This window comes from Anabas testudineus, chromosome 11 (genome assembly GCF_900324465.2).
Source record: "Anabas testudineus chromosome 11, fAnaTes1.2, whole genome shotgun sequence".
Lineage (NCBI taxonomy): Eukaryota > Metazoa > Chordata > Actinopteri > Anabantiformes > Anabantidae > Anabas > Anabas testudineus.
Window position 1 is genome coordinate 21,268,624 of NC_046620.1, and position 24,433 is coordinate 21,293,056.

At 38.6% G+C, this 24,433-nt stretch overlaps 2 protein-coding genes across 2 annotated transcripts; one reads left to right on the forward strand and one right to left on the reverse strand.

Annotated features, from left to right (window-relative positions):
* Nucleotides 1-309: 309 nt before the first annotated feature.
* On the forward strand, nucleotides 310-4,277 carry tac1 (tachykinin precursor 1). Its single transcript, XM_026349075.1, has 5 exons — nucleotides 310-647; nucleotides 1,522-1,624; nucleotides 1,711-1,734; nucleotides 3,575-3,631; nucleotides 3,708-4,277. Exons 1-5 carry the CDS (start codon nucleotides 531-533, stop codon nucleotides 3,752-3,754), a joined length of 348 nt encoding a protein of 115 aa, XP_026204860.1. The 5' UTR covers nucleotides 310-530; the 3' UTR covers nucleotides 3,755-4,277.
* A 154-nt stretch (nucleotides 4,278-4,431) lies between these two features.
* On the reverse strand, nucleotides 4,432-18,465 carry asns (asparagine synthetase). Its single transcript, XM_026349434.1, has 12 exons — nucleotides 18,381-18,465; nucleotides 14,356-14,611; nucleotides 12,576-12,813; nucleotides 12,297-12,482; nucleotides 12,115-12,216; nucleotides 11,335-11,462; nucleotides 10,994-11,120; nucleotides 10,184-10,290; nucleotides 8,405-8,505; nucleotides 7,766-7,847; nucleotides 7,526-7,681; nucleotides 4,432-6,208 (listed from the first exon to the last, which is right to left on the reverse strand). Exons 2-12 carry the CDS (start codon nucleotides 14,602-14,604, stop codon nucleotides 5,999-6,001), a joined length of 1,686 nt encoding a protein of 561 aa, XP_026205219.1. The 5' UTR covers nucleotides 14,605-14,611; nucleotides 18,381-18,465; the 3' UTR covers nucleotides 4,432-5,998.
* Nucleotides 18,466-24,433: the final 5,968 nt, after the last annotated feature.

Genomic DNA, 24,433 nt, shown 5'->3' on the forward strand with positions numbered 1-24,433 from the left:
TGTGTACACTGCAGTATACTGTGTACTTTATTATCATATTATTTATATATTCTGTTCCATTTATTTATTATTTATATATAACTCTCGTTAATCTCCAGTCTGGATGTAACGACAGTGAGTAACTGAGTAAATTAAACTACATTAAATCACACACGAAGTCACAGCTCGTGCTTCACACCTGTCGCTGCACCACCAGTACTCCACTACACAGGTAATCCCACTACTGTAATCCCGTTACTAAGCAACGCTGTCTCACTGCTATATAGGAGCGCGAGCGAGCCGCCGCGGACAGGACGACGCACGAGACCGACCAAGTTGCAGCAGACGGAGAGCGCGCGGAGCTTTGGAGACAGTGGCGGGAAGCACGCACCCGTTATGGACAGCTGCTGAGCTCGAGACCAGCAGAGCGCGCACACCACAGCTGCAGCTCGCGCCTCCACCTTCATACTAGTGAGTTGTCGACGGAGGTTTGAAGAGTTCGAATAAAGTCAGAGAATCGAAGAAAAGCCCAGAGAAGCTCGAGTGGCGCCATGAAGCTCCTGCTTTTCCCACTTTTAGTGGCTTTTTGTGCCGTCGCCCGAGTTTGTTCCGAGGAAAACGACCCCAAAGAAGAAGTGGACTACTGGACCAGCAGTCAGCAGCTCCAGGTGAGTCCGGCTCATTAACTCATTAACTCATTAACTCATTAACTCATTAACTCGTTAACTCGTTAACTCAGGGTGGAGGATGGTGTTTTAGTGTTTGACCTGCTGACAGTTAGCTGGAGCAGCAGGTTAGTGGAGAACAGACAGACGGTGAGACAGCTGTCTGTGTGCACTGCTTCACCACAGACAGGTAGAAATAACCTTAAAGCTGAACCTGTCGTGGACCAGTAGGTTCAAATATGAGCTTACTGTCTTCAGTGTTCGTTTGATTGTCTTGATGCTCATATCTGGTTTGTATCTGTATACCTGACTGATGAGTTCTTTTTCAATGTAGGTTTTAGTAAATGCTTAAACAGTAAGAAACATCCATCATGAAGGTGGAGCTGGTTGCAGAGAAATTAAATTAAATGATTTAAATGAATTCTTAAGTGTGCCGCTGATCCATTGACATGAAGATCACGTCCTGTGAGCTGGAGAGGATCCAGGTTCCCTGGAGACTGTGGGCTGGGGCCATCCTGCAGATGAATGAGGAGACGGCCGGGCTGCAGTGGCCTCCAGAACCACATGTCCGTCAGACTAATGCACACTTAGAATTAGATCCTGAAATGGAATCACTTAATGGAAGGTCTAAATTTAAGGCCGGTGTGCCCTATTAGTCAGTGCGGCTTATATGAGCATGTATGATGGTGACTGGGGGGTGGTGTACAGTAGGTGGGGAGGGAGAGTAAGGAACAATAGTAAAACATGCCACATTAAGACTCATCATCACTACTTTGCAGTTATTCTCCAGGTGTCTGTCTCTATATGGAGATGATTTAATCATTTGTACAGTGATTCATCTGCCTGAACATTCATTGACATTCCTTGTCCCCCTCAGGACGGCTGGCTTTCCAACGACCCATTCAGAGAAATCCTCCTGAGGATGACAAGAAAGCCACGCCCGCATCAGTTCATCGGCCTGATGGGGAAGCGTTCCATGGGTGAGAGCTCATTCTCGGTACCACACTGATCCTGTCTCCTTCTGTCTGCCTGTTTTTAAAATTGTGTCCCGTCGTTCCTCCCACAGCAAACGCACAGATCACCCGCAAAAGTAAGTTACATCTTTCATTGATTTCATTGTAGTCCTAGATCATTATGAATGGGATCCCCCCCCCCCAGCTCTGAGTGTCCATGTCTGCCACATGAAAATCATTCAAATGTAAGTGGGACAGGTGGAGGACTAACACGTTGGTGTGAACTACTTGTCCGTATCACCTCATTTTTTATCTTCCCACTGTCCAGTAGAAAGTGATGTTGTTCATTTGTAGATTTTCTATTAACTAGAAGAATTTAGGAAATGATGCTTTCCTATCAGAAGAAGGAATAAAAAACAGGGCTGGAGTCCGTATCCAAACTCCCGGTAGGCTGCTAAAACGTGACGTCAGTGTCCTCAGTGAAAACTACGCTTCAGTTAAACCCACTGAATAATCTCAGCTGTTGTGTTACATGAGAGCAGAAACCAGGACTGAGAGTGATGCTGTAGATGCTCTGCTGTCTCATCTGTGTTGTAAATGTAAGACTAAAGGCAGCAACACTACACCAGGAGCCAGCAGCTGTTTAGCTCTGGATGCTCTGTAGACACCAAGTTACAGTTAGAGTGGACTGGGTCATTTCGATTCATTATTGTAAACACGACGAGAACAAAACTAATGGAGCTGCTGTTTTTATTTCTGTGTCCGTAGTTAAGAAAACGTGGCACATTGAGGGAGCAAACGGTTTCCCAGGCTTTAATTAATTGACAGCAAGAACAGATTGTTTGACGTCCGTGTTTTTTTAGTGTGCTTTTGAACTGTGGACCACATTAATTTGTTGGTGGTGCAGAGCAGATGTCTGTGTGGAGAGGAAATAGATAAAGAGGCAAAAGGAATGAGGAGGAAGGGATTTTCCCTTTTCTTTGTTGTGTTTTCTTTTCTGTCTTTTTTATTTTTCTAAATGATTCACCCACTCAGCGAGGCAGCATAATTAAGTACACACCTAAATTATTCCTCTTATGCAGGCATGACTTTCAGTCACTCATCATTAGGGAGAGGGAGCGCGGCGGGATCAATACCCCAAGGACATCTGAGAGTTAAATTGGATTGTTTACGCTTGTGATGGATAGTGGGAGCTTTACATGTCACGCTTCACTTAGAACAAGGATGTTTCCAACCCGTATACTCCTACACATTAACACAGGGGCCCAAACACTGATCCAAGACGCAGCTATGTTTTACAGTATTTTGTTATTCACTGCCACATAAGCCACAACATTAAGACCACCTAACACTTGGTGATGTCAGTGCTGCGGTGTTCTTACACCTGTCAATCATGGAAGCAAAGTGTTGACTCGTACCCCGTCCTCTCCATAGTGTTATGTCCTGATTTCCCCACCATGTGTTACAGTCCATTACAATAACTGATGGGAGCCCAACTGTCCATCAAATGTACACAGCAAACCTGACAGGGGGGGGGGGGGGGGGGGGTCTCCCTGGAGTTCTGTTTAGGTTTGAGCAAACCTGAAAAATAAAAGCTGTCGAATGTGATGTGCACAGACAGGACAGACAGCATATCCAGGAGTGGTGGCTGTGGGAGGCTGATTCTGGTACCATTTGGTTTTCACGCTGGCGGTCAGGGGGGTTACCTGAAGGGCTTAGTCCCCACGTGTTCAGGGTGGTAGATGTTAACCTGATCACTTGTTTGTTCAAGTGAACAGGTTATTGATCATTGTGGGAAGTTACAATTTACAGACACCACATGTAATTAATAAAACCATGAATAATAAAGATAAACTAAATCAAATCTGGTCAGAAAATAAAGGATTAGACTTTATAAAATCCTGGTTGTGGTCCTGATTCTGATCAGCTCGGTCCCACATGGTCTGTGTTTCAAACCCAAATCTCTTTTCTTTGAAGGGCATAAAGTCAACTCATTTGTTGGACTGATGGGGAAAAGAAGCCAGGAGGAGCCAGGTAAGTTTTATTTAACTGAAAAGTAGCAGCCACAGTAAAATGTGTAGTGAAGCTAACTCAGTGTCTTCATTTCCAGAGTCCTACGAGTGGAGCACAATACAGACGTATGACAAGCGCCGCTAAGCGCTCACCCCTTCACCTCGTGTCTCATTGAGCCATTCCTCATTCTTGGGAGGGGAACCTGACACTGGTTTTGTTTTCTCCAAACTGTGTATAGTTGTTAGTAAAATAAAATGATTCAGTTTCCACATTGTAATGATGTAGCAGTGCTGTACCTTTGCCACTTTTATTTGTCCCTCCAGAAGGTTATACTGGGGAAGGATGAGGGACAAATGGAGTCTTTATCAATGTTAGTTGTTTCTGTGAGCTTTTCAACCATCTGCCATGCCACAAAGACTAAATGTTGTTGTGGACCATCAAAGCAAGGCTTATACCCTCGGGTATGCTGAAAACTGCACTGCCAAAGTCACTCTATAGTGCCTCATAACTGTTTCACTGCAACAGATTGTTCTGTAAATACAACACTCTTGGACAGATCCTCAGTTTGGGTTCAGAGGAGCAGTCTTGTTGTCCACCTGCACATACGGTTTGATATGACAGGATAAATGTGTGTAATAGTCATTTGACAAATATTAAAATTATTTTCTTTACTGGTTCAAGTGCAGCTTGCAAGTCGTGGATTCCTTGTGATACACACAGTATGAGTTACTGGTGAATTAGTAACTGTGAGGAAAGGGCGCACTCTGGTGGTAGACACGGAGTCAATACACACTCATACAGATAACAACACATTTTAATGCTGAGAGGTGAAACAGGTTTATTTTGCAGTCATCCACTGACAGGATTAAAAGGCCCAGTTGCAAAGGTCGGTACAGTGTGAAGCTATAAAAATACTTTTATCATCGTGCTCCTTTATAAAGCCTGAGGAATAACAGCAGGAAAGTAAAGTGCTGCTTCAGGTCAAACCACCACCGCGAAAACACGCCCTACACACCATGGGGATTTTTAAATGAAATATGATGCCACAGCAGCTACCACCGTTGTTCACCAGTAAAAAACAGATCATCACAAACATCTAAACCACAGAAACACGGAACAAGAGAAGCTGAAACAGTAGTTAGATCACAGTCTGCAGTCAAATGTGGTACAAGACTTTAACCATAATGATATCACTACAGTACTGGATTATTCTCATTAATCCAGACACAACATTAAAGGTTGGTTTGTGTTGTGTTGTGATAAATTCTCTGGACAGTAACACACAGAAACAGCAGCAGAGTGTTTCAGTACAATGCACATGTAGACTTGACACATCAACATATTAAGTTCAGCTCAAAAGCTTCAGCTTGATTCTTTTAGCGACCACATAGGCCTTGGTGGCAACTCTCACAGATCAATGGAAAGACACACAAACTGCACAAGTGCTTCCAGTAGAGCTGGAATCTAGTAAAGAAATAAGAATAAAGACAAATGAGCTCTGAATGTGTTAGATTCTCCTGCAGAAAACTGAGAACAGCCCTTAGAGGTGCTTGTTAAGTTCAGTGGTGGAAAGTAACTAAGTATGGTACTTGAAGTACATAAAAGTACTGTACTTAAAAAGAGTTTTGAGGAAACACACTCATCAGCCACCACATTACCACCACCTGGTGGTGTTGGATGTATCTGACAGCTTTGGTTTCACATATTCTTAATAATAAACGCTGCTATATTCTCATGGACTAAATGTGTCTTGCCCCGCCTCTACCAACTGCAACATGATGGTGTCTACACATCATTAATCAACCATAATTATTCAATAATATAATACTTTATACTGCTCTGAAGTAAGCCAGGCTGCCTAAAGAGTGCTTTTATTTTTAGTACTGGAAGGAAGCTGCCGCTGTTTTAAGCTCTTTTGGTTACCATGGGTCACCTTCACTGTGTGTAACATATCTACTTACTGTGAAGCTGGAATTGGTCAAATTCATATCAGACAAATCAGCTCTTTAATGTTTTGTATGTGGTGAGAAAGATTCTGATCCAAAGATAAGATTCGAATCTTATTAAAATTTGGATTAAATAGATAAAGACCATCTAACACACTTTACTTCTCAAAAGCTAACTGACCTAAACAATAGAAGTCTTGGTTCAACAGTATTAGGTTTTATCAAATACTAATATTAGTACTGAGGACTGTTTTCACAGCATGATCATACATTATAAGTGATGAACTGGATAGAAACACACTCTCTCTCTCTCTCTCTATATTACTGTAACTAATTCCATTTAAATTTACCAGACCAATCCTAAAGCCTGACACATACAGTAGAAAATATACCAAGAAGGCAAATAACAGTATTACTGTCACACACATGCTGGTCCAGTCGATCACTGGTCTTTGTCAGGCTTATAGATAGACAGGGTGCGGGCCGATGGGTCGACAGCGTTAATCCAGCGCGGCATCCAGTAATGGCAGATCCACTGAGCTCGGCCCGGGTAGTGCTTCTCAAACACCTGTCTGAAGTAGTAGCCCTCTTTGGTGGGTGGAGGGTTGTGTGGGAAAGTCTTATGAGCCTTCTCCATCTGGTCATCATTCACCTGAGAGAAGACAGAGCAGGTCAAACACTGTGGATACACAGGAGCCTCTAAACAGAAAGGCTGCACTGTACTGTCTAACAAGTGTACGCTGTATGAAAACATGGTCCAAATAGTAGCTCACCACATCACATCTTGACCAGCGGACCATGAGTCATTTAAAGTGTCTAGAACTGAGATTTGGAGGTCTACGGTGCAACAACTAGATTAGATTAGATAGTTAAGAAAAATATCTATATTTAATGATCCACTGAAAGGGAAATTCACGAGTCACAGCAGCAGAGTAAAACTGACATGAAAGGTTAAAAAGAACAGAATAAATAGAATAATAACGTAATGGTAACAATATAGAACTGAACTTAACTCCCAACACTAAAGATCGTGTGATAAGAGGACCTTCACATTAAATTACCAAACTGAACATGATACAAAAATCTAAGGATGATATATCCATCTAGTCTGGGATGCCTGCTGCAGTTCAAATCCCCAGTCCTGTCCACAAGGAGCAGGTTAGGGTTAGGGGTGTAAGCAGCTGGTTAGTGTAGTAGTAAGATCACCACCTTCCATGTGGGAGACTGGGGTTTGAATCCCAGCTGTGGTCTACCTCCAGTAGGGGTCCTTAGGCAAGACCTCCTTATGCTTACCCTGCCTACCTTTGTAAGTCGCTTTGGATAAAAGCGTCTGATAAATGACTGAATGTAAATGTGTGAGGTGTGAAACCCTTTTTTCCAGCGTCTGTTGTTTAAGAAGCCAACAGACTAATTGAATTGTTCAGTTAATGTCTCATCATTTGACTCGCTCCTGCTCTTACTGTCTCACAGAGTGCACTGTTCTGCACTTTTCCCCCCAACAGCCTGATAAGCAGCCTCCCTGACTGGACATGACATCCAGAGGGTGGACACTGAATCTAAAGGTCTGGACTTTGCTCTACTTGGAGACTCAACAACAGGTAGCATTAGCGTTAAAGCATAGTGTTAACGTCTAGTTAAAAAATGCTACAGCTGTTAGCTTTTCTCTAACACATACTTGGACTTGTCAAAGGGCCCAGTTGCAAATGTGCTGACTCCAGATGTGGCTCACTGCGTTACCCATAATTCACAGGGATTTATTTTAGATGACTTTGTAAAGACCTGTTTTCACTTTCACCAACACTGTAACTCTGTATCACTAGTGGTGTGAATGATTTCAGGTTTCAATATCCCACTACTGCCTCAGAGATCTTTCAGAAGTCTTTTTCGTCCTAACAAACCTTCGTTCGTACGAACGTTCGTATCAGCTGCTGTATTATACTGTGTTATTACAGTATATGGTTTTACATACCATAGAGTCTACATGCTCCTGCAGGCACGTGTACCAGGACTTCTTCACAGACATCACCCCATCACTGAAGGCTTCCTTGCGTCTCCACAGAATCTCATCAGGGATCAAGTTGAGACCTTTAAAGGATTCCCTCAGCAGGTGCTTCTCCACTCCGTGCTGCTTACACAGGACATACAACACATGAGTGCACATGATTTGAACTGTGCTGAGACGGACGACACAACATCAGGCCTAACGGACCTTTGGAATCCTCATCTCCTCAGGCAGGGAGAGGTAGTATGCTGTGAATCTGTGGTCCAGAAACGGCACTCTGAGCTCCAGTCTGAAAAATAAAAAGGCACACGAGGGGCCTCATTTATAACACTGTGCACCAAGTCCATACCAAAACACAGAAAAGGACAACTCTAAGAAAGATGGAGCACAAATGGAGCACATTCAAACCTCCTCAAGAGTGGTCATCCAACAAAGATGGTACCAAGAGCAGATGTGTAACAGTTCAAGTAACCTTATGGTAACGCTCAGGACTAATGGCAGAGTTGTAGGAGGAAGTATGTATGTAGATAAACCAGACTGTTACTGGAAGAATGTTCTTTGGATCAATGAGGCCAAAGCAGAACATGTTAATGTGTTATGTTTGAAGATAATTAAACTCAACAGTCCAGCTTAACAACCTGATCCCAACTTGAAACATAGCGGTGGCAGTATCATCATCTCCTCCTATGCTGCCTGTGGACCAGGACAAGTGTCATCATTGTTCTTCAAAGTGGTTAAATGTGGCCAAGACCACAATCCTAAAGAGATGCTCTGGACGTTCATCAATGTTTTTAACAACAGAGGTGTAGTGAGGCCAGTGGGAGTTCAGGAAATAAAAGGTGTTACCCATGTGCAGCAGTGGTGCGATCAGCACGGAGAACATCAAACATATAGAGTTCCTTCATCAGTCGAACACTGTCCTCTGCTGCTGCTCTCGGAGTTGGAGCCTGGAAGTTAAACACAGATCTGATTTAGCACAAAGAATTATTGAATAAACTAAATGCAGAGACGATCTTACTGGTTTGGACCTAATAACTGTTCTCTATCAACTTCAACACACAGCAGTCTTTAACATGAAGACCACGGCAGCACGAGGTTAAAAATGTATGAGGATTAAATATGCATCTCTATGAAAATCATAGTAGTACATACATACACTCAGTGAACACTTCATTAGATACACCTGAACAATTGAATGGAAGCCAAAGTCTGTTTTTAAAGTCGTACTACAGGTTTATTATCGAGGTCATAATGGGTGGTGGAGCAGTCCTGGAGGGTCATATGAAGTTCAAAAGTTCTGGCTGCCTCATTAATGTTAATAGAGTGGCCAAAACATTAGAAACACCTGTTCATATAATGCAGAGTGCCTGTTGAAAACACCACGTGGCGAAATACAACTATTAAACACCGACACAAGGGAAAGCAGACAAATGATGACAGATACAGAACTAAACTGGACTGGAGCTTTCTTATTTACAGCAAACAGGTCAAACCTGAAAGGCTCGGCAGAGGGTAGCACTGCTGCTGCTACTGCTACTACTGCTGCTACTACTGCTGCTGCTACTACTACTGCTGCTACTACTGCTGCTGCTACTACTGCTGCTGCTACTACTGCTGCTACTACTACTGCTGCTACTGCTGCTACTGCTACTGCTGCTACTACTACTGCTGCTACTACTGCTGCTGCTACTACTACTACTGCTGCTACTACTGCTGCTGCTACTACTACTACTGCTGCTACTACTGCTGCTGCTACTACTACTACTGCTGCTACTACTGCTACTGCTACTACTGCTACTGCTACTACTACTGCTGCTACTACTGCTGCTGCTACTACTGCTACTGCTGCTGCTGCTACTACTACTGCTGCTACTGCTACTGCTGCTGCTACTACTGCTACTGCTACTGCTACTACTGCTGCTGCTACTACTACTGCTGCTACTACTACTGCTGCTGCTACTACTGCTGCTGCTACTACTGCTGCTGCTGCTGCTGCTACTACTACTGCTGCTACTACTACTGCTGCTACTACTGCTGCTACTACTACTGCTGCTACTACTACTGCTGCTGCTGCTACTACTACTGCTGCTGCTACTACTACTGCTGCTGCTACTACTGCTGCTGCTACTACTACTACTGCTGCTACTACTGCTGCTACTACTACTGCTGCTACTACTACTGCTGCTACTACTGCTGCTACTGCTACTGCTGCTACTACTACTACTGCTGCTGCTGCTGCTGCTACTGCTACTACTACTGCTGCTACTACTACTGCTACTACTACTACTGCTGCTACTACTGCTACTGCTACTGCTACTACTACTGCTGCTGCAGTAACTATTAGCCAATGCCAATGAAGTAAATTAGAACATTTTGACTTGAAAAACTGTCTCGCGGTCGGTTGCCTCTGCTAACCAGTCAAGTATCAGTTTGATACTCATGTATTTCCAGACTCATATTCTTATTAGTTTGTGCTTTTCAATGTTTGTTCCAGATGTGAAGATATTCTCTCCAGGTGTTTCTGAGATCTCATGCTCTCCAGAATGCGAGAAACCAAATATAAATAAAAACAGCATCATTATTCAAACTTTTATTTGACTGACTCATTACTAGGATGGGACTTGCCTTGTGGAAGTAAATGTATCCCTGTGTCAGCTCATCAGAACCCTCTCCAGAGAAGATCACCACACTGTCTGTCTTCTCCCTGATGTACTTTGAAACCAAGTACATCCCTACAGAGGAGCAAAAAGGAAACTACTGCAGAAATAAGAATTAAGCAGAATAAGGAAAAATTCCTAAATGCTCGATCATTTGAGGGAATGATTCACTTGTATTATTAGACATGATCACTGGTTGATTGGGTCAGTATGTGGTCTGTTGCCCCCGCGACCTTTTTGACCACTAATCCCAATAGATTCCACTGTGAATGACACAGACCGATGAGCAGGAAAAGGAATGTAGTGATTCAGCACACTGAGAAACATCACTGAGCACATCCATTAGCATAAATGGAGGGATGCAAAGTTTCACATGGACAGTCTACGTGATGATTGCATGGAAACCTCATTTACCACTTACTGGTGAGCACCCATTCTGAGAGAAACAGGGAGCCTCTGGCTACTGAACTGCCCTGATCAGAATTTAACCACAGTAATTAAAAAAGCAGCGCTAAATAATTCCACCATCTTATTACATTACAACTTCATAAATGTTTTCCAGTAATTAAATCATTTGCGTAGTGTAGTAGTGTGTAGTGTTGCTACAACCTGTACAACTGTGGCTCTGTTTTGCCTTTTTATTAAACCCATTAGAATAAAAAGTGCAAACTGTAGATTTATTTTTCCCCAAATGTCAAAAGGAAACAAAACTGTTGTTCAAACCATTGAACAACAGCTCATCTTTTTGTAGTTTATTCCAACTTCATTTTGGACTCACCAACAGAGGCACGTATGGTGGTGATGTCATAGGACTCCAGGTGTAAGATGACTTGCTCTACTGCCTGGATGCCCTCTTCTGCAGTGAAGTTCACCTCATGGTGTTCACTGCCAATGTGTGCTGCAACCTGACAAACACCAAACCACCACTGAAAATTCTCAATGTTTCCAAGAAGCAACACAAACTATTCATATTACACACTGTACCAGAACGTAGTCAAACATTATTTGGCTAGTTACATTTTAAGAAGCTGAAATGAGTTCACACTGTACCAAGAATCACTGCTGCCACACGTTATAACATGACGAGGCGTCTGTCACAAGAATTTCAATTGAACTGACCTTGCGAGCAGCTATGACGTCTGGACTGTCATCTGACCCGATTGCAAATGTCTGGATGGGATACTGCAGCTTCTCTTCTTTGGCCAGTTTCACCAGTGTAGCAGCAACCAAGCTTGAGTCCAGACCACCTGAAGAACAGACACAAAGAGAACCACTGACACAAACTACAAATAGTTCTAAACTGTTTGATCCTAGCATCATCCTCTCCCTGTATCGCATTCAATAGTTGTCTTGTGGTTACTGTGTGTGTTTGATGGGATCAACTAATTCAACTGAACAACCAGCATTTCAGTGACAATTCAGACCAAAATTAGTTTGTTAATATCTGTACAATCAAACATATTTAACTGTGATTCTAAATTGTGGTTTGTTGCCTCCCAAGCAAACTGCAGCATAAACAGCAAATGTGCTACTGTAGTTTAATAAAACATTGGTAGCATCTTCCTGCAGATGCCTAACGACCTAAGCTACGTTAGGAGGAGAAGACGCCTCTGTCCTATTTTATATTGTTCATCAGTGACCAGTCCAACTTATTGTCCAGGTTCACACCTAGATATTTGTAGGCTGGAACCACTTCAGTGTTCGCACCACAAATGCTGACTGGATGAGGAGGGGGTTTAAACCTTCAAAATTCTCTATTTTAGAGTTGTTCGGTAGTTACATATTGAAGCTATAAAATAAGAAATGTTATTTTCTTTTACATTGGACAGGGTTTGTTATCACTGTATCAAACAACCACAACAACTGCTTCAGTACACAGACGACAGAGTTTCAAGTTACCTGACAGCAGACAGCCAATTCTCCTGTGAGCCATGAGGCGCTTCCTCACAGCGTTCTCAAACAGGGTTCTTATGTTGCTTTTTACAGTTTCTTCATCGAAACCTGTGGAGATGTGTGTGTTTTTTTAAATGCCATACAAAAACATACGAAAATGTCTGAATGAACTTGGCTTAGTTTGGTACTTGTAGATAGTCTCTCCATAGTGTCGTAGGTAGCGTGGGCAGGTTCCTGTGTGCAGCAGTGGAACTGCTCCATTGTGAGAGACTGAACTTTGCCGTTCTGCTTCAAGTCAAAGACCTCATAGTGTCCAGGGAGAAAGGGGACAATGTTGGCTGGAGTGCTCATAGCATGGGTAATGTTTATAAGGCCTGCAGACAGAAGGACAAAATGAGCAATGCTGAACATTTCTGTTAACAAAATCAGACCCAGATTCACTGAGGGGTGATAGACTACCCTAGTACCTTTGGACTCTGAACACACCGCGAGGAATCCATCATCAGTGAGGAGTTTGAACAGAGGACGGACACCATATGTATCCCTCCCCAAAAAGACTTTTCTGTTGGCAGTGTCCAGTAAAATGAAAGCAAACACACCATCCAGAAGAGAGGCCATCTTCCCGATGCCAAAGCGGTCGTACAGATGGAGCAAAATCTCACCATCCACTTTAGTTTGGTAATCAAACTCAAACTGCTGTTTAAGCTGAAACAACATTGGAGAGATGGCACACACAGGGTTAAGATATTTGACTCACATCTTCACATCAAGTTCCTTACACTGGAGACTGTTTCAGAAGTAAATGACTGTGTAGGCAAATAATTCAACAACTTCAGAATAGAATTAGGTTTCTCAATGTAAAATGACAAAGAATTCATAGATGATCTGTGGTTTATAGTAGAATTCAAAGATTTGGAGATTCAGAGAATCTTTACATGCAAGTGAAAAGACCAAATACCAACTCAGGCCATCAGGTGCCACTGCATTAAAAACAGACATAATTCTGTGGTGGACTCAGAACACCTCTGAAATCTGCTGTCAGTGGACACAGATCATCCACAAATACAAGTTCAAACCATGTAGAGAAAAAAAACCTATGTAAGCAAGTTCCAGAAAGAAAGATTCAGGCTTCCTTTTGTGTTGAATGTTCATTCATCTGTTCTTTAACTTCCTAACTAACTCTGATGTTTTATGTTCACACTGACCACACCTCCTCTGTCTCTAGGGCAGATTTGCTCTTGTCAACATCACAAAGATCCGACTCTACCTTTTCAGACAATACAACACAAGTCACTGTGCAGTCTCTGGTCATATATTGTCTAGACTACTGCAAAATATCAGCTGCACTATCAAACTCCTCGAGATGATCCTAAATGCAGCAGCACGTCTCATTTTTGATCAGTCAATAAGGACACACGTTACACCACTTTTTAGATCTCTGCACTGACTTCCTGTAGCTGGTCACATCAGGATCAAAGCCCTGACCCTTGCCTACAGAGTGATCAACTATACACCCCCTGCCTACCTGAACTCCCTCATCTATAATCCCTCCTGAACATCTAGTGGTCCCCCCTCTTCATCATCAAACTTTTCAGTTGCGTGGTTCTACAATGGTGGAACGAGCTAACCACCTCTGCATGCTTAGCAACATCTTCCCAATGTTTAGCACAAAAATGTGCTAAAAACAGAACTCATCTGCAACTTTCTTAAAAAAATCCTGCTTACACCTCATGAAACATACAGGTCACATCAGTTTTCGTAAGGAGCTGTATGTCATAAATTGATAATTATCAACCAATTGTTTGTAACATGTCCGACTACAGATAAAGGAAATTTAAATTGCTATCCCTTCACACAACCACACGCTTCAGAAAGGTGTCTGTGTTGAACATTTTCTGTTATTCCCACCTTACGTCGTTTCTGCTTGGCTGTTTGGAGCAGTGAGAGGAGACTGGAGTAACAAAGGCATCAATCAGTTACTGCTCACAATACACTGACTGTTTTTGTTCCATCTGTGACGACCAACATTCAGAAGAAGTGACTCTTAAACCCTAAACCATGCAGGACCACGTCTCGTTTACTCACTTCCCTTTTCCAGAAATGAAGACCCTTCTATACTGGGGGCTCTCAGGTGTTGCTTAGTGCTCTTAGCTACAACGTTCTCGTGTTTGAACATGTGAGTCTTTTAGTTAAGTTGTATAACTATGGGGTTGAAATGCATCCTAGGAAGCAGCTAAGTTTCCTCACCGTGTGATGGTTGTAAATCTCTCCATTGTAGCAGAGCCACAGAAAAGGAAACTTCTTGATGCGTAACGGCTGCATGCCATACAGCTGGTCCACAATAGCCAGCCTGTGGAAGCCAAAGCAGCAGTTGGTAAAGCCGTTGACATTTTCAAATCGGAAAGCGTCCGGGCCCCTGTGGGCAATCTTCATGGCGTTTGTGCACTGAACTGACAGGCACTCATCGCTGCCAAACAAGGCCCAGATACCACACATTTCCCAGCTGTGAAAAATTGACAAAAAAAAAGAGACTTCACTTTAATAAAACGAGAGTGAGAACTTTCACTTCATTACTATACAATAAAATACATGATGCATCACATGGGAAGAAACCTGTGCAAAAAGGTCAGTTTGTCAGACAGCATCATGTAGAAACCAACTATAAACCTACAAAATTACAATGAATGAAAATTCCATAAATAAAAAGATGTGTGAAATTTATTTTCTTTTTTGTGGAAAGAAACTGAAACAGAAAGTGTATGATGTGTTGTGTATGACTGAATAATTCAATGGAACTAGGGCTGGATAATAAATTGATAAAGATAAAGTCCAGTTTGGTTAATGTGGTTTACATAACAACAAATCAAAGAAGGACCACTTCTCTCTAATACACTTTCTTGTCTGCTTCTAAAAAAGCCTTCGAAGAAAGAGAATGCATGGTTTAGATTTGGGTAGGGTCTGCACACTCTGAAACAGCAGGGGTGCTGAAAGGTTAGTATAAACTGCTGGGTATAGACGTGAATTTGCCATGACTGGCTAGTAAATTTGCACAGCCATGTTGTTAACAGTAATGTAATTGAGACCATTAATTTAGTTAACAACCATGACCTAACCCACCATGCAGTGTCATTACCCAACCTGCCTTCTCTTTAGTAGTTTGTTTTATTTTATATATATATAATGTGTATTATTTGAATTTGTAAATAACTGTAAATTTGTAAAATGTTTAATCTTTACACATTTTTTTTGCACCTTACTGATGTTTTGTAGCTGTTGTAATAATTGAATTTCCCCACTGTGGGCTCAATAAAGATTTATCTTAATGAAGTTAGGTAGCAATGGGTGCTCATTTCTTTCACAATAATGTTAAAACACACCTTAAAGGAGATAGAATAAAGAATCAAATGGAAAATAAAAGAAAATGAATGCAAGAGCAACAACATTAGAAAACTTCAGACATGTCAAAGCTACATATGAAAAAGAGTCAGAGTCAATATGTACATCTCTGTTTTTATGGTATATCTGTACACGTGCTAGAAATCAATAAAGACTTTTACACATGACAGTTTTCAAACTATAGGCTTTGTCAATGAAACACACACACACACGGTCATGTCTCACTATACTTGTCAGGACACTAACTGTCATTCCCTAGTCTTCACCTCAAAAAAGCTCTTGGTAGTTATGAGGACGACGTAAATTGAAATAAAAGAAAAAACGAAAGTGTCCAAAAACTAAATTTGTCTATGAAATTATGTATACATTCATAAACACGTGTGCGTCATTTGACCCTGCCCCCTCCCCCGACTTCCGCAGTCAGTGGGTCTTTTGTCTGTGGTTCAGTTTAGTACCATGTACCACACCAGGTGCTACACTGACAGCTGTGTTTGGATGAGATGTGACGTTCACTACCTTCAGAGACCTGGGCTCCTTTACTAGAAATGTTTTACAAAGAAAATCAGAAGTGCATTAACTGATCAGTAGGAAACTAAGTTTACAGTGATGTGATGCAGATCAATGTCCCAATGATCCACAGCACTGTTGTAATCTAGTGTTTGATGAAGCCTGTTGTTTTTGTTGGTATTCTGATTTAATTGACTCTTTATTTGATCTAATTATCTACGTCATATACTAATTTGTTTTAGTAACCTCTTTGTACATCTAAAGGATTTTTTTTTTACCAACCTAAACCAAAGTTAGTTGTTAAAATTCATTCATTATGTTCATTTATTCATTAATAATCACAGTTTATGTTCATTTATATCACAGTTTATGTTCATTTCTATCGTTAATTATCACAGTTTATGTTCATTTCTATCATTTCTATCGTTAATTATCACAGTTTATGTTCATTTCTATCATTTCTATCGTTAATAATCACAGTTTATGTTCATTTATATCGTTAATAATCACAGTTTATGTTCATTTATATCGTTAATAATCACAGTTTATGTTCATTTCTATCATTTCTATCATTAATTATCACAGTTTATGTTCATTTCTATCATTTCTATCGTTAATAATCACAGTTTATGTTCATTTATATCGTTAATAATCACAGTTTATGTTCATTTATATCGTTAATTATCACAGTTTATGTTCATTTCTATCATTTCTATCGTTAATAATCACAGTTTATGTTCATTTCTATCATTTATATCGTTAATAATCACAGTTTATGTTCATTTCTATCATTTCTATCGTTAATTATCACAGTTTATGTTTATTTCTATCGTTAATAATCACAGTTTATGTTCATTTATATCGTTAATAATCACAGTTTATGTTCATTTCTATCATTTATATCGTTAATTATCACAGTTTATGTTTATTTCTATCGTTAATAATCACAGTTTATGTTCATTTATATCGTTAATAATCACAGTTTATGTTCATTTATATCGTTAATAATCACAGTTTATGTTCATTTCTATCATTTCTATCGTTAATTAGCACAGTTTATGTTCATTTCTATCGTTAATTAGCACAGTTTATGTTCATTTCTATCATTTATATCGTTAATAATCACAGTTTATGTTCATTTCTATCATTTATATCGTTAATAATCACAGTTTATGTTCATTTCTATCATTTCTATCGTTAATTATCACAGTTTATGTTTATTTCTATCGTTAATTATCACAGTTTATGTTTATTTCTATCGTTAATAATCACAGTTTATGTTCATTTCTATCATTTCTATCGTTAATTAGCACAGTTTATGTTTATTTCTATCGTTAATTATCACAGTTTATGTTTATTTCTATCGTTAATTATCACAGTTTATGTTCATTTCTATCATTTCTATCGTTAATTATCACAGTTTATGTTCATTTCTATCATTTCTATCGTTAATAATCACAGTTTATGTTCCGTTCTCCGAGCTCCATTTTAAATAAAAACCTACTTATTTACTGACATCAACTCTCACAGCTTCTAACATCGTTTCAGAGGTTTCATACATCACAGTGTTGGGATGTTTAACTCGGCTCAAACTATTTATTTCTGGATATCGTGACCCCGGTTCACCTGTTCACCGGACCTCGGTAGGTTTCACCGGACCTCGGTTCACCGGACCCCGGTAGGTTTCACCGGACCCCGGTAGGTTTCACCGGACCTCGGTTCACCGGACCCCGGTAGGTTTCACCGGACCCCGGTAGGTTTCACCGGACCCCGGTTCACCGGACCCCGGTAGGTTTCACCGGACCTCGGTTCACCGGACCCCGGTAGGTTTCACCGGACCCCGGTAGGTTTCACCGGACCTCGGTTCACCGGACCCCGGTAGGTTTCACCGGACCTCGGTAGGTTTCACCGGACCTCGGTTCACCGGACCTCGGTAGGTTTCACCGGACCCCGGTAGGTTTCACCGGACCCCGGTAGGTTTCACCGGACCCCGGTTCACCGGACCCCGGTAGGTTTCACCGGACCTCGGTTCACCGGACCTCGGTAGGGTTCACCGGACCTCGGTAGGTTTCACCGGACCCCGGTAGGTTTCACCGGACCCCGGTTCACCGGACCTCGGTTCACCGGACCCCGGTAGGTTTCACCGGACCTCGGTTCACCGGACCCCGGTTCACCGGACCTCGGTTCACCGGACCTCGGTTCACCGGACCTCGGTTCACCGGACCCCGGTAGGTTTCACCGGACCCCGGTTCACCGGACCCCGGTAGGTTTCACCGGACCCCGGTAGGTTTCACCGGACCCCGGTAGGTTTCACCGGACCCCGGTAGGTTTCACCGGACCCCGGTGTCGACAGTCGTTCGGTTTCTTACCTGGTTCTGAAACAGCTTCAGTGAAACAGGACGAACTCACTGAGCAGCACGGAGAAGCATGGACAGCCGGAAGTCACGACTCTACCTTCAAAATAAGAGCGCACCATCACCCTGCACCTCAGATAGGAAAGAAAGACGCTTCACACATTATTTATTTGAATTAAAGTCTGTTTAGATTCTGGTATTTTCTAGGATCCAAACCAAATCAGCCAGAACGCTCATCTGGAACATTTACATTACTAATGCACAAGAACTATGTGAGACATTAAGACACACAAATAATTCTTCCAACAGTCCAATTGAACTCAAGATAAACCTGAATGATCCCAAATGAGCCAGGTTTTGGTTTATAATAAATAAAAAAAACAGTCTATTCAAACGATGTCTGTTGCATTTAGACTTATTCTGGGTTTTACTGCCAAAGATGAAAGAAAATCATTCAGGTTTTTATCAGCAAAAGGTTCAAATGCTGGAATTTGTGATGCTATGGGAGAGCATGGGGTTAAGAAACTGAAAAGCTGTTTTATACTTGTTTTCTTCAAATCCCAAACAAATCTGCAATAAAACTACAACATTGTTTTTACGGCTTTACTCCATTAAGCTTTATTTTGAAGGACATGTTCCCGCCACACTGCAACATCCTCATGCAAGATTGCATCACCTCTAGAAACTGTGTGATAATAAGTGGATAAAAGAACTTCAATAGTTGATGTAGATAAAAGAACTTCATTAGTAAGAACATCTGTTATTGATCTAGATAAAAGAACTTCAATAGTAAGAACATCTGTTATTGATCTAGATAAAAGAACTTCACTAGTAAGAACATCTGTTATTGATCTAGATAAAAGAACTTCAATAGTAAGAACATCTGTTATTGATCTAGATAAAAGAACTTCAATAGTAAGAACATCTGTTATTGATCTAGATAAAAGAACTTCACTAGTAAGAACATCTGTTATTGACGTAGATAAAAGAACTTCACTAGTAAGAACATCTGTTATTGATGTAGATAAAAGAACTTCACTAGTAAGAACATCTGTTATTGATGTAGATAAAAGAACTTCAATAGTAAGAACATCTGTTATTGATCTAGATAAAAGAACTTCATTAGTAAGAACATCTGTTATTGATCTAGATAAAAGAACTTCACTAGTAAGAACATCTGTTATTGATCTAGATAAAAGAACTTCACTAGTAAGAACATCTGTTATTGATCTAGATAAAAGAACTTCAATAGTAAGAACATCTGTTATTGATCTAGATAAAAGAACTTCAATAGTAAGAACATGTGTTATTGATCTAGATAAAAGAACTTCAATAGTAAGAACATGTGTTATTGATCTAGATCAAAGAACTTCAATAGTAAGAACATCTGTTATTGATCTAGATCAAAGAACTTCAATAGTAAGAACATCTGTTATTGATCTAGATAAAAGAACTTCACTAGTAAGAACATCTGTTATTGATGTAGATAAAAGAACTTCATTAGTAAGAACATCTGTTATTGATCTAGATAAAAGAACTTCACTAGTAAGAACATCTGTTATTGATGTAGATAAAAGAACTTCATTAGTAAGAACATGTGTTATTGATCTAGATAAAAGAACTTCAATAGTAAGAACATGTGTTATTGATCTAGATAAAAGAACTTCAATAGTAAGAACATGTGTTATTGATCTAGATAAAAGAACTTCAATAGTAAGAACATCTGTTATTGATCTAGATAAAAGAACTTCAATAGTAAGAACATCTGTTATTGATCTAGATAAAAGAACTTCAATAGTAAGAACATCTGTTATTGATGTAGATAAAAGAACTTCACTAGTAAGAACATCTGTTATTGATGTAGATAAAAGAACTTCACTAGTAAGAACATCTGTTATTGATCTAGATAAAAGAACTTCACTAGTAAGAACATCTGTTATTGATCTAGATAAAAGAACTTCATTAGTAAGAACATCTGTTATTGATGTAGATAAAAGAACTTCACTAGTAAGAACATCTGTTATTGATCTAGATAAAAGAACTTCACTAGTAAGAACATCTGTTATTGATGTAGATAAAAGAACTTCAATAGTAAGAACATCTGTTATTGATGTAGATAAAAGAACTTCAATAGTAAGAACATCTGTTATTGATGTAGATAAAAGAACTTCACTAGTAAGAACATCTGTTATTGATGTAGATAAAAGAACTTCATTAGTAAGAACATCTGTTATTGATCTAGATAAAAGAACTTCAATAGTAAGAACATCTGTTATTGATCTAGATAAAAGAACTTCACTAGTAAGAACATCTGTTATTGATCTAGATAAAAGAACTTCATTAGTAAGAACATCTGTTATTGATCTAGATAAAAGAACTTCAATAGTAAGAACATCTGTTATTGATCTAGATAAAAGAACTTCATTAGTAAGAACATCTGTTATTGATGTAGATAAAAGAACTTCACTAGTAAGAACATCTGTTATTGATGTAGATAAAAGAACTTCACTAGTAAGAACATCTGTTATTGATGTAGATAAAAGAACTTCACTAGTAAGAACATCTGTTATTGATGTAGATAAAAGAACTTCACTAGTAAGAACATCTGTTATTGATGTAGATTAAAGAACTTCAATAGTAAGAACATCTGTTATTGATCTAGATAAAAGAACTTCACTAGTAAGAACATCTGTTATTGATCTAGATAAAAGAACTTCAATAGTAAGAACATCTGTTATTGATCTAGATAAAAGAACTTCACTAGTAAGAACATCTGTTATTGATCTAGATAAAAGAACTTCAATAGTAAGAACATCTGTTATTGATCTAGATAAAAGAACTTCACTAGTAAGAACATCTGTTATTGATGTAGATAAAAGAACTTCACTAGTAAGAACATCTGTTATTGATCGAGATAAAAGAACTTCAATAGTAAGAACATCTGTTATTGATCTAGATAAAAGAACTTCATAGTAGAACTTTTATAACTTCATAGTAAGAACATCTGTTATTGATCTAGATAAAAGAACTTCACTAGTAAGAACATCTGTTATTGATCTAGATAAAAGAACTTCAATAGTAAGAACATCTGTTATTGATCTAGATAAAAGAACTTCACTAGTAAGAACATCTGTTATTGATGTAGATAAAAGAACTTCACTAGTAAGAACATCTGTTATTGATGTAGATAAAAGAACTTCACTAGTAAGAACATCTGTTATTGATGTAGATAAAAGAACTTCAATAGTAAGAACATCTGTTATTGATCTAGATAAAAGAACTTCACTAGTAAGAACATCTGTTATTGATCTAGATAAAAGAACTTCATTAGTAAGAACATCTGTTATTGATCTAGATAAAAGAACTTCAATGGTAAGAACATCTGTTATTGATCTAGATAAAAGAACTTCACTAGTAAGAACATCTGTTATTGATCTAGATAAAAGAACTTCACTAGTAAGAACATCTGTTATTGATCTAGATAAAAGAACTTCACTAGTAAGAACATCTGTTATTGATCGAGATAAAAGAACTTCACTAGTAAGAACATCTGTTATTGATCTAGATAAAAGAACTTCACTAGTAAGAACATCTGTTATTGATCTAGATAAAAGAACTTCACTAGTAAGAACATCTGTTATTGATGTAGATAAAAGAACTTCAATAGTAAGAACATCTGTTATTGATCTAGATAAAAGAACTTCAATAGTAAGAACATCTGTTATTGATGTAGATAAAAGAACTTCAATAGTAAGAACATCTGTTATTGATGTAGATAAAAGAACTTCATTAGTAAGAACATCTGTTATTGATGTAGATAAAAGAACTTCAATAGTAAGAACATCGGTTATTGATCTAGATAAAAGAACTTCACTAGTAAGAACATCTGTTATTGATCTAGATAAAAGAACTTCATTAGTAAGAACATCGGTTATTGATCTAGATAAAAGAACTTCAATAGTAAGAACATCTGTTATTGATCTAGATAAAAGAACTTCATTAGTAAGAACATCTGTTATTGATGTAGATAAAAGAACTTCACTAGTAAGAACATCTGTTATTGATGTAGATAAAAGAACTTCACTAGTAAGAACATCTGTTATTGATGTAGATAAAAGAACTTCACTAGTAAGAACATCTGTTATTGATGTAGATAAAAGAACTTCACTAGTAAGAACATCTGTTATTGATGTAGATAAAAGAACTTCACTAGTAAGAACATCTGTTATTGATGTAGATTAAAGAACTTCAATAGTAAGAACATCTGTTATTGATGTAGATAAAAGAACTTCACTAGTAAGAACATCTGTTATTGATCTAGATAAAAGAACTTCAATAGTAAGAACATCTGTTATTGATCTAGATAAAAGAACTTCACTAGTAAGAACATCTGTTATTGATGTAGATAAAAGAACTTCACTAGTAAGAACATCTGTTATTGATGTAGATAAAAGAACTTCACTAGTAAGAACATCTGTTATTGATCTAGATAAAAGAACTTCACTAGTAAGAACATCTGTTATTGATGTAGATAAAAGAACTTCACTAGTAAGAACATCTGTTATTGATCTAGATAAAAGAACTTCACTAGTAAGAACATCTGTTATTGATCGAGATGAAAGAACTTCACTAGTAAGAACATCTGTTATTGATCTAGATAAAAGAACTTCACTAGTAAGAACATCTGTTATTGATCTAGATAAAAGAACTTCATTAGTAAGAACATCTGTTATTGATCTAGATAAAAGAACTTCAATGGTAAGAACATCTGTTATTGATCTAGATAAAAGAACTTCACTGGTAAGAACATCTGTTATTGATCTAGATAAAAGAACTTCACTAGTAAGAACATCTGTTATTGATCTAGATAAAAGAACTTCACTAGTAAGAACATCTGTTATTGATCTAGATAAAAGAACTTCATTAGTAAGAACATCTGTTATTGATCTAGATAAAAGAACTTCACTAGTAAGAACATCTGTTATTGATCTAGATAAAAGAACTTCACTAGTAAGAACATCTGTTATTGATCTAGATAAAAGAACTTCACTAGTAAGAACATCTGTTATTGATCTAGATAAAAGAACTTCACTAGTAAGAACATCTGTTATTGATCTAGATAAAAGAACTTCATTAGTAAGAACATCTGTTATTGATCTAGATAAAAGAACTTCACTAGTAAGAACATCTGTTATTGATCTAGATAAAAGAACTTCACTAGTAAGAACATCTGTTATTGATCTAGATAAAAGAACTTCACTAGTAAGAACATCTGTTATTGATCTAGATAAAAGAACTTCATTAGTAAGAACATCTGTTATTGATCTAGATAAAAGAACTTCACTAGTAAGAACATCTGTTATTGATCTAGATAAAAGAACTTCACTAGTAAGAACATCTGTTATTGATGTAGATAAAAGAACTTCACTAGTAAGAACATCTGTTATTGATGTAGATAAAAGAACTTCACTAGTAAGAACATCTGTTATTGATGTAGATAAAAGAACTTCACTAGTAAGAACATCTGTTATTGATCTAGATAAAAGAACTTCACTAGTAAGAACATCTGTTATTGATGTAGATAAAAGAACTTCACTAGTAAGAACATCTGTTATTGATGTAGTTAAAAGAACTTCACTAGTAAGAACATCTGTTATTGATGTAGATAAAAGAACTTCACTAGTAACCTCTGATCGGGAAGTAAGAACATCTGTTATTGATGTAGATAAAAGAACTTCGCTAGTAAGAACATCTGTTATTGATCTAGATAAAAGAACTTCACTAGTAAGAATATCTGTTATTGATCTAGATAAAAGAACTTCACTAGTAAGAACATCTGTTATTGATCTAGATAAAAGAACTTCAATAGTAAGAACATCTGTTATTGATGTAGATAAAAGAACTTCACTAGTAAGAACATCTGTTATTGATCTAGATAAAAGAACTTCACTAGTAAGAACATCTGTTATTGATGTTGCTAAAAGAACTTCGCTAGTAAGAACATCTGTTATTGATCTAGATAAAAGAACTTCACTAGTAAGAACATCTGTTATTGATGTAGATAAAAG